The 17667-nt window shown below is 40.2% G+C and overlaps 1 protein-coding gene across 2 annotated transcripts in view; it reads right to left on the bottom strand.

The window, feature by feature from the left end:
* Window positions 1–15000, bottom strand: part of FAM63B (family with sequence similarity 63 member B) — an 81690-nt gene extending 66690 nt beyond the window's left edge. Inside the window, exon 1 of one of the 2 annotated variants that reach the window (XR_001918679.1) lies at window positions 13887–14814. Coding sequence is in view for 1 of the 2 variants with exons in the window: in XM_013967109.2 (XP_013822563.2) it covers window positions 13887–14738 (852 nt within the window). In the remaining variant the exon portion in view is untranslated. Of the gene's footprint in view, window positions 1–13886 lie in introns of both variants that reach the window. The other variant, XM_013967109.2, reaches the window with a different exon arrangement.

Genomic DNA, 17667 nt, shown 5'->3' with positions numbered 1-17667 from the left:
CAACTATCACCACAGAAATACAAAGGATCATAAGAGAGTACCACCAACAATTATGCTTCTGAGGTGGCGCTAGTAGTAAAGAACCCGCCTGCCCATGCAGGAGACACAAGAGACATGAGTTCAATCCCTGGGTCAGGAAGATCCCCTGGAGGAGGAAATGGCAACCCGCTCCAGTATTCTTGCCTGGAGAATTCCATGGACAGAGGAGACTGGTGGGCTGTAGTCCACAGGGTCACAAACAGTTGGCCACGACTGAAGTGACTAAGCACACAACAACAGTTATACTCCAATAAAACAGACAACCTTAGAAGAAATGCACAAATTTCTAGAAATGTATAATGTCTCAAGACTGAACCAGGAAAAAAAGAAAATATGAACCGGTCAATTACCTGTAATGAAACTGAATCAGTAATTTTTAAAACTCCCAACAAATAAAAGTCCAAGATCAGGCTCCCTAGTAGCTCAGTGGTTAAGAATCTGCCTGCAAATGCAGGAGACACAGGTTCTGTCCTTGATCCAGGAAGATCCCACATGTCACAGAGCAGCTATGCCCGTGTGCCTCAATTATTGAGCCTAAGCTGTAGAGCCTGGGAGCCTGAGCCTACAGGACATAGTTATTGAAGCCCAAGCACCCTAGAGCCTGTGCTTCACAAGAAAAGCCACTCCAGTGAGAAGCCAGCACACTGCAACTAGAAAGTAGCCTTCACTCTCGACAACTGGAGAAAAGCCCACACAGCAGCAAAGACCCAAAAAAACCCCAAAAGACCTATTGATTAGGCAGGACACTGGTCAACCACGTACTGGTAGCTAATAATTGTGTGTGTGGTGTCTGTTGTTTTCCAGCTTTGTTTCCAAGCCTATTGATGTTTAGTACAATAATAATTATTTTTTTAAAAAAAAGTCCAACATCAGATGGCTTCACAGATGAATTCTAACAAACATTTAGAAAAGAGTTAATACCTATTCTTTTCAAACTATTCCAACAATTGCACACGAAAAAATGCTTCTGAACTCATTCTACGAGGCAAGTATCACTTTGATACCAAAACCAAAGATATCACACAAAAATGAAAATTATAGGTCAATATCACTGATGAACATAGATGCAAAAATCCTTAGCAAAATAACAGCAAACTGAATTCAACAATACATAAAAAGGATTACACACCATGATCAAGTGGAATTTATCCCAGGGATGCAAGGATGGTTCAGTTCAATATCTGCAAATCAATCAATGTGATACATCACATTAACAAACTGATAAATAAAAATTATATGTTCATCTCAACAGATGCACAAAAAACTTTTGACAAAATGCAGTATTAATTTATGATAAAAGTTCTCAACAAATTGGGTATAGAGAAAACACATCTCAACATAATAAAGACCACTTATGAGAAGTTCACAGCTAACATCGTACTCAACGGTGAAAAGCACTTTATCATTTCTTCTCAGATCAGGAAGAAGACAAGGATGCTCACTCACACATTTTTTTTTGGCTGCACCATGTGGCTCTGGGACCTTAGTTCCCCAGCTAGGGATTGAACCTGTGTCCCCTACAGTGGAAGTACAAAGTTCTAACCTCTGGAGCTCCAGGGAATTTCCACCACCACTTTTATTCAACATAGTATTGGAAGTCCTAATCATAGCAACCATGCCAGAAAAAGAAATAAAAGGAATCCAAACTGGAAAAGAGGAAGTAAAACTGTCAATGTTTGCAGATGACATGCTATACATAGAAAATCCTAAAAACACCAAGAAACCACCAGAACTCATCAATGAGTTTGATAAAGTTGCAGGATACAAAATTAATATACAGACTTCCAAAAACAGTAACACTTTCTTTCAATGAAGTCTTATATAAAACATCATCTGAAATATATTTTAAATGAAGAATTGACAGAACTTTATGACCAATGAAAAGTGGAGTATAATGGGAAAAGAAAAATTAACTCTAAGGTTGACTCTAAGGTTTAGGAAACTACAAAAGTTAAGATCCCTACACCTAATGAAAATAAAAAATTTGGTAAGTTTGTATAAGAAATAATATCTGCTTCATAATTGTGAAATTTAGTTTGACATTCAAACAGCAATTTGAGTTGGAACTCGGGAGACAAAGATTTTTAATTTGTCCATGAATTATTTGATTCCTATGCTGCAGTCTATTTTTCATTACTTATGGTAAAATGGATCACTAAATAATACATAAATAATATAATTTCTTGGAAATTCCCTGGCGGTCCAGTGGTAAGGGCTCCGCACTTCCAAGACAGAGAGGCACAGGTCAGATCCCTGGTCAGGAGACTAAGATCCTGCAAGCCATCCAGTGTGGCTAAAAAAAAAAATTTTTTTCTCAGCTCAAGTTTCACTGATTTTGAATATGCAGTAAATCATATAGTATTGATGAGTTTTTATGTTCAAATTGTAAAATAATTATACTGTAAGTACTCTTAATTGGAATCAAAGAGAAGAATGTAGGTTTTTTCAAAATAAGAGCTAAAAAACTTAAGGATCCTTTCAACATGCCTTTAATTCTGGCTCCAGCAAATAAACATGTATTACAAGCTATTGTAAATCATGTTTTATATTCTAATCTCTTATAGGTAATATTCATTTATTATTAAAAATAATTACTGTACTTTAAAATACTAAAAATTTAACTTTCTACTTGTCATCAGTATTTCAAATCAGGAACATTTAATAAGAGACAAGCTTCAACTTCCAGTGATTTGCAACACTTTTACTACCAATGTTTATCATAACTCAAACCCCACACTCAGAGTAATATCAAGGCCTATTTAAAAATGCTTAACATCAGAAATTATAGATGCATCCATATGTATTAGATTTTCAAGAATGTCCAATTTTATATGCAATTCAAAGGATTATAAAACAATGAAGAATGTTGCTCCAGAGAAATTTTCCCAGTAAAAGATTCACGAGTAAAAGAAGACATCTTTAGTTCAAATTTCACTGGGTTTATACTTAAGCAGCTCAGCAAGCTTACCAATGTTGAAAAACCTACTAAAGAAAGTGTAACAGTGAAATTTTTATATTAATTGCTTGCAAGATAGATGACAATAGGATAAGGTAAGAGACAGTTAAAAGGTACAGAAGATGGTAAGTGGCCTGACTTAGGATAGTAGCAGGACAGAGAAAACCTACTAATTTTTGAAAATATTAAAGAATACAGTCAATAAACTTTCATGGTTAAGGCAAGCTCACTCACCACAGAACTCAAGAAAGGCTCTGAAATTGAAAGTGTCAGAGAATTCAGAGGACATGGGATAAAATATATGAGGCTGAAACCAGAACGAATCTGTGCAAAGAGTAGATCCCCAGGATTTGTTCTAAGGAATCATGATTCATAACGTCTATTTCTGCTTCTCTGACTTTATCACTAGCTCTTCTTCCACCTGGTTTGTCCCAGGCCTATTGTCTGCCAGGTGTTATCTTTAATTTTAACTTTCCAACCAAATATCTGAACTAAGGGCTCAGGTTCTGGAGTGGGTATCAACTTACCTTGGGGGAGTTATCTGAACTTAATGTACCTCAATTTTCTATGTATGTAAAATAGGAACAATATCTACACAAGGATCTTATGATGTGGTTGAGAAAATTAAAACAGAAAATGCATACCATACATATAAAATACTTAGCAGAGTATCTGGACTAAAAAATAATTGAGTGCTTAGGATTATTATTAATCTTAGGTGGTACCCTAAGATTACTGATACTACCTGTGTGAGAATGCTACCTGGGACTCAACATCGACAAGGACGGAAGGAAAATGGGAAAGTTTTCCACTGAAGGACTACTCATAGCAAAGGGAGGAGAAAAAATGAGGACATCACTAATAGGACAACTACCACAGGGAGTATTCATAATATCATCTGCCCATTTCCACTTTATCTCACAAATCCAGAGATATTACACCAATCCTAATTTTTAGGACTGACTGGAAGTGAAACTTCAGAAGTGCTGCTTGCATCTTTTGTGTAAACAAACTCCACCACTGTGTGAAGTTATTATCTCTCCTTAAAGGATCTGTATTTAAGAACAAATAGGGTGGACAGAGGCAAAAATGCATTCTTTGGCTCACCATCTATTTTTCAATTTTATAAGTAATAACTTGGCCAAGAGGAGCTACACCAAGTCTGAGATCAGCGGCAGAGGCTGGGAGGAGCTACCCCACGTCCGAGGTAAGGAGCAGCGGCTGTGCTTTGCTGGAGCAGCCATGAAGAGATACCCCACATCCAAGGTAAGAGAAAACCATTCAAGAAAGATGGGTCATGGTGGAGAGGTATGACAGAATGCGGTCTACTGGAGAAGGGAATGGCAAACCACTTCAGTATTCTTGCCTTGAGAACCCCATGAACAGTATAAAAGGAAAAAAGATAGGACACTGAAGGATGAACTTCCCAGGTTGGTAGGTGCCCAATATGCTACTGGAGATCAGTGGAGAAATAACTCCAAAAAGAAAAAGGGATGGAGCCAAAGCAAAAACAACAGCCAGTTGTGGATGGGACTGGTGATAGAAGCAAGGCTGAGTGCTGTAAAGATCATTATTGCACAGGAAGCTGGAATGTGAGGTCCATGAATCAAGGCAACTTGGAAGTGGTCAAATAGGAGATAACAAGAGTGAACATTAACATTCTAGGAATCAGCAAAGATGGACTGGAATAGATGAATTTAACTCAGATGACCATTATATTTACTACTGTGGGCAGGAATCCCTTAGAAATGGGAGTAGCCATCACAGTCAACAAAAGAGTCCAAAATGCAGTACTTGGATGCAATCTCCGAAACAACAGAATGATCTCTGTTTGTTTTCAAGGCAAACCATTCAATATTCAAGTAATCCAAGTCTATGCTCCAACCCATAATGCTGAAGAAGCTGAAGTTGAACAGTTCTATGAAGACCTACAAGACCTTTTAAAACTAACAACCGAAAAAGATGTCCCTTTCATTATAGGGGACTGGAATGCAAAAGTAGGAAGTCAAGAAACACCTGGAGTAACAGGAAAATTTAGCCATGGAGTACAGAATGAAGCAGGGCAAAGGCTAACAGAGTTCTGCCAAGAGAACACACTGGTCATAGCAAACACCCTCTTCCAACAACACAAGAGAAGACTCTACACATGGACATCACCAGATAGTCAACACCAAAATCAGACTGATTATATTCTTTGCAGCCAAAGATGGAGAAGCTCTATACAGTAAGCAAAAACAAGATCAGGAGCTGACTGTGGCTCAGATCATGAACTCCTTATTGCCAAATTCAGACTGAAATGGAAGAAAATGGAGAAAACCACTAGACCATTCAGGTACAACCTAAATCAAATCCCTTATGATTATACAGTGGAAGTGAGAAATAGATTTAAGGGACTAGATCTGATAGACAGAGCGCCTGATGAACTATGGATGGAGGTTCATGACATTGTACAGGAGACAGGGATCAAGACCATCCCCATGGAAAAGAAATGCAAAAAAGCAAAATGGCTGTCTGAGGAGGCCCCACAAATAGCTGTGAAAAGAAGGGAAGCAAAAAGCAAAGCGGAAAAGGAAAGATATACCCACTTGAATGCAGAGTTCCAAAGAATAGCAAGGAGAGATAACAAAGTCTTCCTCGGTGACCAATGCAAAGAAAGAGAGGAAAACAACAGAATGGGAAAGACTAGAGATCTCTTCAAGAAAATTAGAGATACCAAGGGAACATTTCATGCAAAGATGGGCTCCATAAAGGACAGAAATGGTAGAGATGTAACAGAAGCAGAAGATATTAAGAAGAGGTGGCAAGAATACACAGAAGAACTGTACAAAAAGATCTTCAGACCCAGATAATCACGATGGTGTGATCATTCACCTAGAGCCAGACATCCTGGAATGTGAAGTCAAGTGGGCCTTAGGAAGCATCACTATGAACAAAGCTAGTGGAGGTGATGGAATTCCAGTGGAGCTATTTCAAATCCTGAAAGATGATGCTGTGAAAGCGCTGCACTCAATATGCCAGCAAATTGGGGAAACTCAGCAGGACTGCAAAAGGTCAGTTTTCATTCCAGTCCCAAAGAAGGCAATGCCAAAGAATGCTCAAACTACCGCACAATTGCACTCATCTCACACACTAGTAAAGTAATGTTTAAAATTCTCCAAACCAGGCTTCAGCAGTACGTGAACCGTGAACTTACAGATGTTCAAGCTGGTTTCAGAAAAGGGAGAGGAACCAGAGATCAAACTGCCGATGGGTCATTGAAAAAGCAAGAGAGTTCCAGAAAAACATCTATTTCTGCTTTGTGGACTATGCCAAAGTCTTTGACTCTGTTGATCACAATAAACTGTGGAAAATTCTTAAAGAGATGGGAATACCAAACCACCTGACCTGCCTCCTGAGAAATCTGTATGCAGGTCAGGAAGCAACAGTTAGAACTGGACATGGAACAACAGACTGGTTCCAAATAGGAAAAGGAGTACGTCAAGGCTGTATGTTGTCACCCTACTTATTTTACTTATATGCAGAGTACATTATGAGAAACCCTGGGCTGGGTGAAGCATAAGCTGGAATCAAGATTGCCGGGAGAAATATCAATAACCTCAGATATGCAGATGACACCACCCTTAGGACAGAAAGTGAAGAAGAACTAAACAGCCTCTTGATGAAAGTGAAAGTGGAGAGTGAAAAAGTTGGCTTAAAGCTCAACATTCAGAAAACTAAGATCATGGCATCCAGTCCCATCACTTCATGGCAAATAGATGGGGAAACAGTGGAAACAGTGGCTGACTTCATCTTTCTGGACTCCAAAATCACTGCAGATGGTTATTACAGCATGAAATTAAAAGACGCTTACCCCTTGGAAGGAAAGTTATGACCAACCTAGACAGCATATTAAAAAGCAGACATTACTTTGCCAACAAAGGTCCGTCTAGTCAAGGCTATGGTTTTTCCAGTGGTCATGTATGGATGTGAGAGTTGGAGTATAAAGAAAGCTGAGTGCCGAATAATTGATGCTTTTGAATTCTGGTGTTGGAGAAGACTCTTGAATGTCCCTTGGACTGCGAGGAAATCCAACCAGTCCTTCCTAAAGGAGATCAGTCCTGGGTATTCATTGGAAGGACTGATGTTGAAGCTGAAACTCCAATAATTTGGCCACCTGAGGCAAAGAGTTGACTCATTGGAAAAGACCCTGATGCTGGGAAAGATTGAGGGCAGGAGGAGAAGGGGACAACAGAGGATGAGATGATTGGATGGCATCACCGACTCAATGGACATGGGTTGGGTGGAGTCCAGGAGTTGGTGATGGACAGAGAGGCCTGGCGTCTGCAGTTCATGGGTGGCAAAGAGTCGGACACAACTGAGCGACTCAACTGAACTGAACTGAACACTTGGAAATTCTCAAAAGAGCTTTGTACCTACTCTAGGAAAAGTGGAATATGAGAAAATTTGTGTGGCTACAATATTCCTATAAGTCGGAAGTAAAAAAAAGAAAGTAAAACCTAGTCAAAAGAGGCATTGTGAAAACGGTCCAAGAAAAGAAAAGTCAGGAGGGAAGGAGAACTAGAGCAAAAGCTTTCTGGGAAGAAGCACAGCCTCTGCAGGTGATAATGAGACAGAGGATATGTCCATTTGAACTTCACTGAATTTTCTGCCAATGGCTTTCTGCTCATTTTGCTATTGCATTGCTCATCTTTTTCTATTTGTTTTTAAATATTTATTTGGCGGCATGTAGGATCTAGTTCCCTGACCAGGGATGTAACCTGTACCCACTGCATTGAAAGCATGGAGTCTTAGCTCCTTGGGCACCAAGGAAGTTCCTTTTCTAATTTATGGGGGTTCTTTATAAATGGAGAAATTGGCCCTTAGACACACAGTAGTCTAGCAGATAATTCCCTGTTTGTAGTGTGTGTTTTGAATTAGTTCCTGGTGAAGTTTTTTGGGGGAAGAGGTATATTTTTGTCTATTTTTAACTTTAAGCTCTTTTTTTTTTTTTTTTAGTGAATCAAATATATCAATTCTTCTTTTACAGTTTCTAGATTTAATGTCTAAACCTAGGAGCAACCAGCCTAATATAAACAAACTTAAGAATCCTGCTGTACCTCCCTTGATGTGGAGTAGGCGATCACTTCAGCTCCTGCTAAGCAAAAAGAGAATTTTCCACCCAAAAGAGCTAGGCAGGAGAGCAGATGTGCATGCACATCTTAAATAGAAGATATTGGAGTACATCTTAAGTAGAAGCACATCTTAAATCAGAATAGTGCATTTAGTCTTCCACTAACATGTTACATACCAATTAGGTATTACAATACTATATGTCCTCTACTACAAGTACAGTATAAGTTATATATACATATATATGTCTATATATGTGGCTCAGCTGGTAAAGAATCCACCTGCAATGAAGGAGACCTGGGTTTGATCCCTGGGTTGGGAAGATCCTCCGGAGAAGGGAAAGGCTATCCCCTCCAGTATTCTGGCATGGAGAATTCCATGGACTGTATAGTCCATGGGGTTGCAAAGAGTCAGACACGACCGAGCGATTTTCACTTCACTTCTTATGTCTATATATATATTTATATATATATTTTTTTGAGTATGTGGGCCTTAAACCTATATTCTTTCTATAAGAAAACAAAAGTGTGACAAAGGAGGGACTCACTCTGTTATTAAACATGTCTCATGATACAAAAATATTAATACAGAAGCTTTTAAAAATGCTTTATAATGCAAAAGTTAAATCATATGCAAAAGTAGAAAAAGTAACAGCATAATGACAGTACCCATCACTCAGATTCAACATTTATAGTATAGGCCAGTATCATCAGAAAATAAATTTTACATTTCTTCTGACTTGTTGATTTTTATAAACATAACTGATTCACTGGGTCACAGTCCTCAAGTAAACCTATAAATGACATTGTTTTTGATAGACAAAATGAAAGATTAAAGAAAAATTATTTTAAAACCACCAAAACCATTCTCTTTTAAAGAAGCAAATGAAAATGTGTTTCAAGACATAAATTTGAGTCAATTTACCTGGTGTTAATTAAGAGAATTAGAAAATTTCAGCTCAAATTAATGAACAGATTTTGCTCTTTCCTGATTTATTAGATTATCACAGCTCAACTATTTTACAAATTATTAATGATCTCCTATTTTCCATCAGTCCTAAACCAACACGTCTAATTAAAACTCCAACATTTCCAAATCAGTACTTACCATGTTTGATAATTTTACCTGTCATCTCTCACTCAGAAACATGGCACTTCCTTCCTTTGAATCATTCAAATCCTCCTAAAGTATTCAGTTTATTGATTTCTTTCTTTCTTTTTTTTTAAGTTTCCCAACCAGGGAGAGAACCTGTGCCCTCTGCAGTGGAAGTGAAGAGCCCTAACCACTGGACTGCTAGAGAATTCCCTAGCAGAAAAATTAAAAATTGATTTTTCTCATTGCTTCATTCTCCCCCAAAAGAGATGATCAACTCTTTTACTTTCAACCCTTAACTCCATTGACTCACAATGAATCAACCCTTGAAAAACCCAATACTTGATAATCCTAACCAGTCATTCTTCCTACTCTTGTTTCCAGAGATAAGAGAACTAACGGGGGGAGGAGCAAAACTGACATACTAGAAGTTTTAAGAGTACCCCAATTTATTCATGGCCACTTACAACTTTCTACTTATGCCTCAATTCCTAGGCATAATTTCCAATGAGAACTTCTTTAAAATACAACATAATATTCTCACAAAATCACACTTTGATGCTTTGCAACCTCTCCTCTCAATCACTGGCAAGTTCAATAGTTACTACTGATGAGATCAACTGTTATTTTGCCAAAATTGAGAACGAGGCCTCAATTTTCACTTCTCTCTCCATTTTAATTAACATAACCTTATCTTTGTGTCTTCTTTCCATTACTTCAGGGTGAAAAAAAAAAAAAAAAATTGTTGTTCTTTCCCTCGGAAGAGAATTTTACCACCTCTGAGGATTCCACGATATCCTAACTTCGTAATGCCCTATTCTCATACCTGTCCTTTTTGGCAATAATCTTTTCTACTTCACCAGTTTCTTAACGCTGTTGCTTTTGATAATAAGTCACTTAAATAAAAATAAATTAAGAGTCTCTCTCCCAGACTACTGTTATGACATTGTCCCATTTCTAGTTCTCATGTACATCTCAAATTGGGCCAATACTGGTTTCTTTTATACTCTTTCATCTTTACTGCTTAGCATTCCCTTCTCCCCACCAACTTTATTTATTTATATTTATTTATTTGTCTGTGCTGGGTCTTCACTGAGGCATGTAGGACCTTTAAGTTGCAGCATGCAGGATGCTTAGTTGCAACATTCAAACTCTTAGTTGCAGCATGTGGGATCTAATTCCCTGACCGGCAATGGAACTCAGGCTCCTCTGCACCGGGAGTGCAGAGTCTTAGACACTGGACAACCAGGGAAGTCCCTCCCCAAATAGTTGAGAACTACTGTTCACCATTTTCTATGGAGAATTAATTTATTCTCATAGATACCATACTTAAATCTATGCAATAATTCTCCAACTCAATTTTTCCCATAATTTTGACCTCTTTTCTGAGGCCCATTCTATTCTTCTGAAGGTATAATAAACATTTATATTTTTATGACTTACTGTTAGTAAGACAATTTCAATCTGACACAACCAAACTTTGCATCAACTTTCCCATCTAAAGCACATTCTCTATCTTTTGAATAATCCAAGCAATTCTCTATTACTCAAATTGGAAAAAGTATCACATCCTTAACTTCCTATATCCAGTTAGTAGTCAATTCATCATTTAGGCTGTGTGGCCCTCATCAAAGAGAAAGGCCAGAGAATTCCCCATCCAAAAGAGTTAATCTCATCAATTCCTGTTGCTACAGTCACTACAGTCTGACTTCTAGTTTAATCTCAAATGAAAAGATCTCTTTCATTATGTCATTCCTTTATCCAATAAATTATAATAGCTTCCTATTGTCAACTATATATAAAGTCTAAACAAGCCTAGGGATGGGTCCTCTGAAATCTGACAATTACCTTCATACACTGAAAGAAAGTTAAGTCACTCAGTCATGCCCGACTCTTTGTGACCAAGGACTCTAGCCCACCAGGCTCCTCTGTCCATGGAATTCTCCAGGCAAGAATAACTGGAGTGGGTTGCCATTTTCTTCTCCAGGGGATCTTCCCAACCCAGGGATGGAACCCAGATCTCCTGCATAGCAGGCAGACTCTTTACTGACTGAGCCACCAGGGAAAACGTTCATACTCTGTTTACTATTTTTCTCTACAACTGCATTTCTCAAGCCTTTTGTTCTCAAGACCCTCTTCAGTCCTAAAAAATCACTGAGGATCCTAAAAAGCTCTAGTTTAAGTGGACTGTCTATCAACATTTACTATACTAAGAACAAAAACTGAGAAAAATTTTAAACACAAGAATGCAGAGCACATATTCCACTAACCATCAGGGCAAGGATGTCATCACACATCATACAGCTTGGAAAATTCTACTGACACTGAAAGAATGATAGTGAAAAAGGCAAAAAAAAAAAAAAACTAAGTACTACTCTGAACAGTACTGACTTCAGAAACCCTGGCTCACTTTTAGGACACTGCTCTATCCAACCTTGCTTCTCTTAGTATATCTCCCTATCAATCACTGAGGATTACTAAGTAATTTTTGTGTGCATCAATAACCTTTAGAGAAAAAAAAAAAAAAGCAAGAACCAAAGACTTATAAAATAATCTTAAAGCTCTTTAACATGCTTTCTCATTCAGAGTCTAACCTAACATCAATTTTATTTCCTGCTACTGCCATTTCCTTCTCCTCCTCCGCCACAGTCCAACCAAGGCTGGAATCCCCAAATAGAACAAACCATTTTCTGCTTCAGCATCTTTGAATACACTATTACCTTGGCCTGAAAGGAACTTCATTTACTTACCCATCAGACCCAGTACATAGGTTACCTCTTCTATGAAGCTCTCCCTTGACACATTCCACTCTCACTTACACTTTTCTCTGTTAATTCCATAGCATATTTCTCTGTAATTCCATAGCATAATTCCACACTGCACTGGGATTATGGTTTATATGTCTGTCTCTGAATCAATACTAAGCTACATGAGGGCACTCTTGCAGCTTACTCATCTCTGTATTCTATTATCTCACACAAAGTGGGAACCCAGACGTTACGGTCATTCACTTGAAGCTGTCTTTCAAAGACCAATTCAATGCTCATCTATCCTCAAATATTTGAGACCACAGCACTTGCTCTTTCCTTTGAGCTTCTGTAGTACTACGTAGAAACTAGGAAGTGAGAAAAGCCTAAAGGAAACAGTTACTCCTTCAGACAAACAGACTGGAGATTTTGGCTTATAGGATGAAATCTAACTCCTTAGTTTAACATGCAAGGTCCTTCATCAAGTGGCTCTTCACCTTTTCAATCTTATTTTCTATTATCTTGCAATATGAACTTTCCACTCCTGTCATCCAAAACACATACACACACACATCATTCATTCTATTTTCATTCCTTTTTGCTTATATCCTTCCCTCTCTCAGGATTCCCATTTTTCTGTTATTTTAAATCCTACTTTTTCCTTAAAAGCTTCCTTCAAGATATAAAAATTTCATGAAGCTCTCTGGAACTATATGCCACACTAAAGGAAAATTTCCCCTCTTGGGATGTCTAATGCATTTCAATCTGCTTCCTATAACCTAGTATTTATAGTACACAGTCTTGCACTGTTCTTTAGTAATTTCAAGGAAGTCAATGCTGCAGTTCCAAATAGCTCAACAGCTCTTCAAGAGCAAGCAATCTCCACTCAGAACATTTGAGTGCCATTAAGTACTTGATACTGGTAAGATTTCTAATCTTATTTCTTTTGCATTATCCCTTGCTAGACAGAAAGATGAGGGAATTTCATAAACACTATTCCCTTTACTTAATTTTCTTCCTAACTGGTCACAATAATCCAGGTTATTTTTTTTCTAGGGAACATTTTATCTATAGATACAGCTCTCAATTTGACAGTAAAATATGTGCTCTAAAATGCATCTTCTCAGCACTCTAAGACTGCAAGCTTAAATAAGACAGTTCATGTACAGGTAACTCACTCCTGAGTCCTCAGTACAGTTACTTTTGAAGGGCCCTTCCCTTTTTTACTCCTTTATCTTGAATATATCTTTTCTTATTTGTTATTATAATTTTAGTTTCCTTAACACATTCTGTGTGGTTATGGGTAATAATGCTACACTATTTAACTAGAGTCAAAGAAATGAGGCAAATAAAAACCATCCATAAAATAAAAACAATCTTTGAAAACCAAGAAGTTATGGTAATTAGGTCTCAGGCCATTACTTTTCCTTAAATGGAATTTGTCTAAGGGGCCACATCTTCCCTATTACCACGTCCTTAAGTATCCACACCCAAATGGAGCATAACATAACTATCAAAACTTGCTCCCTGATATAATGGATTGATGATAACTTCTGAAGATGATTTTGTCCAATTCTTCACGCTTTTGCATATAGGATAAAGTCAGTAAGAAGGAATAACAGAAAAATATAGTTAAAAAATAATCAAAAGATTTAGGATGCCCTAAGACCTGGCTGTTTTCAAGTGTATCAGGCACAGCTGTTGAAAGCTAACCACTAAACGCTAGAAGAGAGATCTTAGGTTGCCGGCAGTTCTTTCTGACATACATATGAGAATATTCCTTAAACAAGACAATCTCAGAGTGAGTTTCGTGTAGGAAGAAACGGGGATTATTGATGAATGAGGAAAGAAAGGAAGAAGGTATCAGCTGACAATGCAGCAACACTCTCACCCCCCTTTTACCCCTCCCCAAAGCTGTAGGAAATAGAAGCTGCGGAATGTACCTTCCAGGCCAGAAGCAAAACATTGAGGATGGCCAGTAAAGGGCAGGGGCCATTCTCATTCTGGGTGATGATAGGTGTGTTCTCTTCCTTCCACTGGATCCACTTGATATGATAGACAGACTGTCCCGGGAAGCGTTCCTTGGAGGCCGCCAGCACCTGGGCTGTCTCCCCTTCCTCCTCCTCCACCTCCTCCTCTCCACACAGAGGCACAGCCCCGGGCAATACCGCCGGGCCCTCCTCTTCCTCGGGGACCCTGTTCTCAGCTCCTTCCTCACTATTAAACTCGGAGCTACTGGGGAAAGAATGTAGGTTAGAGAATGACTCCAGGGAGTCCAGGCTCGGCGATTCCCCAGGAGGGCTCGGGTCGCTGCAACTGCTGCTGAGGCCGCCGCCGCTGCTGGGCTCCGAAGAGCCCGCGGCCGCCGACTCTTCCTGGCAGGTGCCGGCGGGATCCGGGCGGGCGCCCCCGTCTCCCGCTGGACCCAGCCTATGGTCAGCTCCGGCCTCGGCTGTCTCCGGGGAGGCGGTCACCTTGTGCTGCCCTCTTACAGGCTCCTTCTGGGCAGCAGGACTCTTCAAATCGCTCTCCTTCAAGTCCAAGCTCGGGAGCGAGCTGCAGGGTACCAGAACCTGAGGAGAGCCTGCGGGAGAAGCCGAGTCCGAGAGGCTCCTCCCGGCGGCCGCCGCCCCCTGCCCCTTCCCGCCGGTGCTCTCCGCCGCCCATACTCCAGGACCATCCCCAGCGGCGAGCCTGGTCTCTTTCTGCCCTTCCTGCGGAGAACCTGTCCCTGGCGCTGGCCCGGCGGCCACTCCGTGTTCTAGCGGTTGCAGGCTCTCGGGGCCGCTCTCCATACCCAGCCGCCCGCCCCTCGCTCTAAAGAGACCGCGGCGGGATCTCCTCAGACAGCGCCTCAGACGCCATGACAGCGGCACTGGCAGCTACAGCGCCCTTGCGCGGCCTCGGCCAGGCACGTCACAGGGGAGGGCACCGGGAGCGCGCGCGCGCGCCGCCGCGCTGTCCGTGGGCCCTGGGCGTGCCTGCGCGTGCCTGCGCACCGCCGGGTGAAAGGGACACTCACAGCAATCGCCCACGGGGCTCCGCCTCGCCGGCGCGCCCGCGCGCTCTAGCCAGCGCGGGGCGTGGAGGGCGTGGCTAGGGGGCGTGGCCAGGAAAAAAAACATCCTCTCATTTTGTGGCCGGAAGTTGAACTCTGGGGCAGCTAAACCGCGCGCGGCTTCTTTAAAGGCGAGCGGGGAGGTGGTCAGCTCGGGTGTGACCCTTGAGAGCTGAGTCGTGTGTGGTTCAGCCTGGGGCTGAAGGATGGGGAGTTGGTAGCAGTTTGTAGTATGTGGAAAAGAACTCGTCCCTGAAAAGCTCAGATTTGTTTCCCCAGGTTGTAATATGGAAAATTGAAGGAATTTCTTAACGAAATGTAAATTTTAAAGGCTGGGATCCACTCAAGGTGTTTGGATTACTACACTGCACAACTTCCAGTCTCTCTCGGTTTTGGCTGAGAAACACCCTGCTCCTCATCAGCTACTGGGAAAACGTTCGCTCCACATGAGGCGTCAGTGTGGTTGTGGATATTGGCCTGCGCGGCAAAAAAAAAAAAAAAAAAAGTAGGTGATTTGGGCCAATCATAATAAATTAACTCGTGCTTGCGTTAGCCAAGTCTTTGCGGTTTTAACTTGGCCTCATTTTGCATGGAGTGGAAAGTGCCTGTGTCAGAAAAAGTCAGTTTTCTATTGAGTCTACTCCTCTTAAGGACATTCAGTTTTCAGAGAGGGGAGAGTAGGCTGGTGCTATTCTGATCTGTGATCTGTTCCTGACAGGGGCTTTTTTTCTTCTTTTTTTGCTTTTCAACATTCCTTAGGTAATGGAGATCCGAGAATGGCAAGACATATCTTCCTTCCTAGTCAGATGTATCAGTTCCTGATATCTAACAATGTGGTCTTTCTGTATCTCTTGATTAGAGAGGATAGACAAAGTTACTAAGCAGTGTTTCATTCACTCATTTAACATATTTCAATACCCATTACATTGCTGGATTCTGTGGCACTAGTGATGCCTGGTGAATAAGAGGAAGGGCTCATATCTTCTTGCTGTTTACTGTCTAATGTTTTTTCTTATTGCTACGTTTTTGATATTTGCCTGGGAAATACTATTTCCTCTAGAAATGATGTTCCTTCCACCTTTTTTACAGTGGCATAATATTATGATACTTATCCAACTTTTGGCAAAGAGGAAAATTAGAAGAGATAATAGAAAGCCCATCACTTCATGGGAAATAGATGGGGAAACAGTGGAAACAGCGTCAGACTTTATTTTGCTGCTACTGCTGGTAAGTTGCTTCAGTCGTGTCCGACTCTGTGTGACCCCATAGACAGCAGCCCACCAGGCTCCACCATCCCTGGGATTCTCCAGACAAGAACACTGGAGTGGGTTGCCATTTCCTTCTCCAATGAATGAAAGTGAAAAGTGAAAGGGAAGTCCCTCAGTCGTGTCCAACTCTTCGAGACCCCATGGACTGCAGCCCACCTCCAAAATCACTGCAGATGGTGATTGCAGCCATGAAATTAAAAGATGCTTACTCCTTGGAAGGAAAGTTATAACCAACCTAGATGGCATATTCAAAAGCAGAGACATTACTTCGCCAACAAAGGTCTGTCTAGGCAATACTATGGTTTTTCCAGTAGTCATGTTTGGGTGTGAGAGTTGGACTGTGAAGAAAGCTGAGCACTGAGGAATTGATGCTTTTGAACTGTGGTGTTGGAGAAGACTTGAGAGTCCCTTGGACTGCAAGGAGATCCAACCAGTCCATTCTAAAGGAAATCAGTCCTGGGTGTTCTTTGGAAGGAATGATGCTAAAGCTGAAACTCCAGTTACTTTGGCCACTTCATGGGAAGAGTTGACTCATTGGAAAAGACTCTGATGCTGGGAGGGATTGCAGGCAGGAGAAGGGGAAGACAGAGGATGAGATGGCTGGATGGCATCACCGACTCGATGGACGTTGAGTCTGAGTGAACTCCGGGAGTTGGTGATGGACAGGGAGGCCTGGCGTGCTGCAGTTCATGGGGTCACAAAGAGTTGGACACGACTGAGTGACTGAACTGAACTGAACTGAATAGAAAGCTTCTTTAGAATATTGAATTTAGGAGTTTTGTGTGTTTTTGGTCTCCATGTCAGTCCATAAGCAATAAATACTATTGTTCAAATTAGAATCTTTCCCTGAAAAAGAATTGCAAATGTTAACAGATTAAGATATATGTTGCTGGATTAAGCACTTTACAGTATTTAAGATCATTAAGTACAATTGAGAATATTACAGATTTCAGGAAATTCAGAAGTCAGCATGCTGCCTTTATTATAAAAAGGATATTTATAAAAGTGTATTACATGAAAAAATTAAATGGATGAATCATTTTTACAGGACAGAAACCATAGTAGAGCTAAAAATCTTGAAAGTGCATCTCAAATAATGACCATTCACCATTTTTCAAAAATGCTACTTAAACCTTCTTGCTCTTGTAGTTTTTATGAGTATATGTTTCAAATGTTCACATGCATAGTTTAATAGCTTATCTATAATAAAAACAAAATCAGTTTTTTTCATAGCAATTATATAAATCAAAATGACCAAATATATATATTTATTTAAATTTGTGAAAATGTGCATAGTATATTCTAAGAGAGGTGGCGAGTAGCATCTAGGGAGAAATGTCAGAAGATACTAAACTGGAAAATATCCCATTCTTTTTTGCTTATTTGCATCTCTAGTTA

Source organism: Capra hircus, chromosome 10, assembly GCF_001704415.2.
Source record: "Capra hircus breed San Clemente chromosome 10, ASM170441v1, whole genome shotgun sequence".
NCBI classification, from domain to species: domain Eukaryota; kingdom Metazoa; phylum Chordata; class Mammalia; order Artiodactyla; family Bovidae; genus Capra; species Capra hircus.
This window is presented reverse-complemented; position numbering and strand designations above follow the sequence as displayed.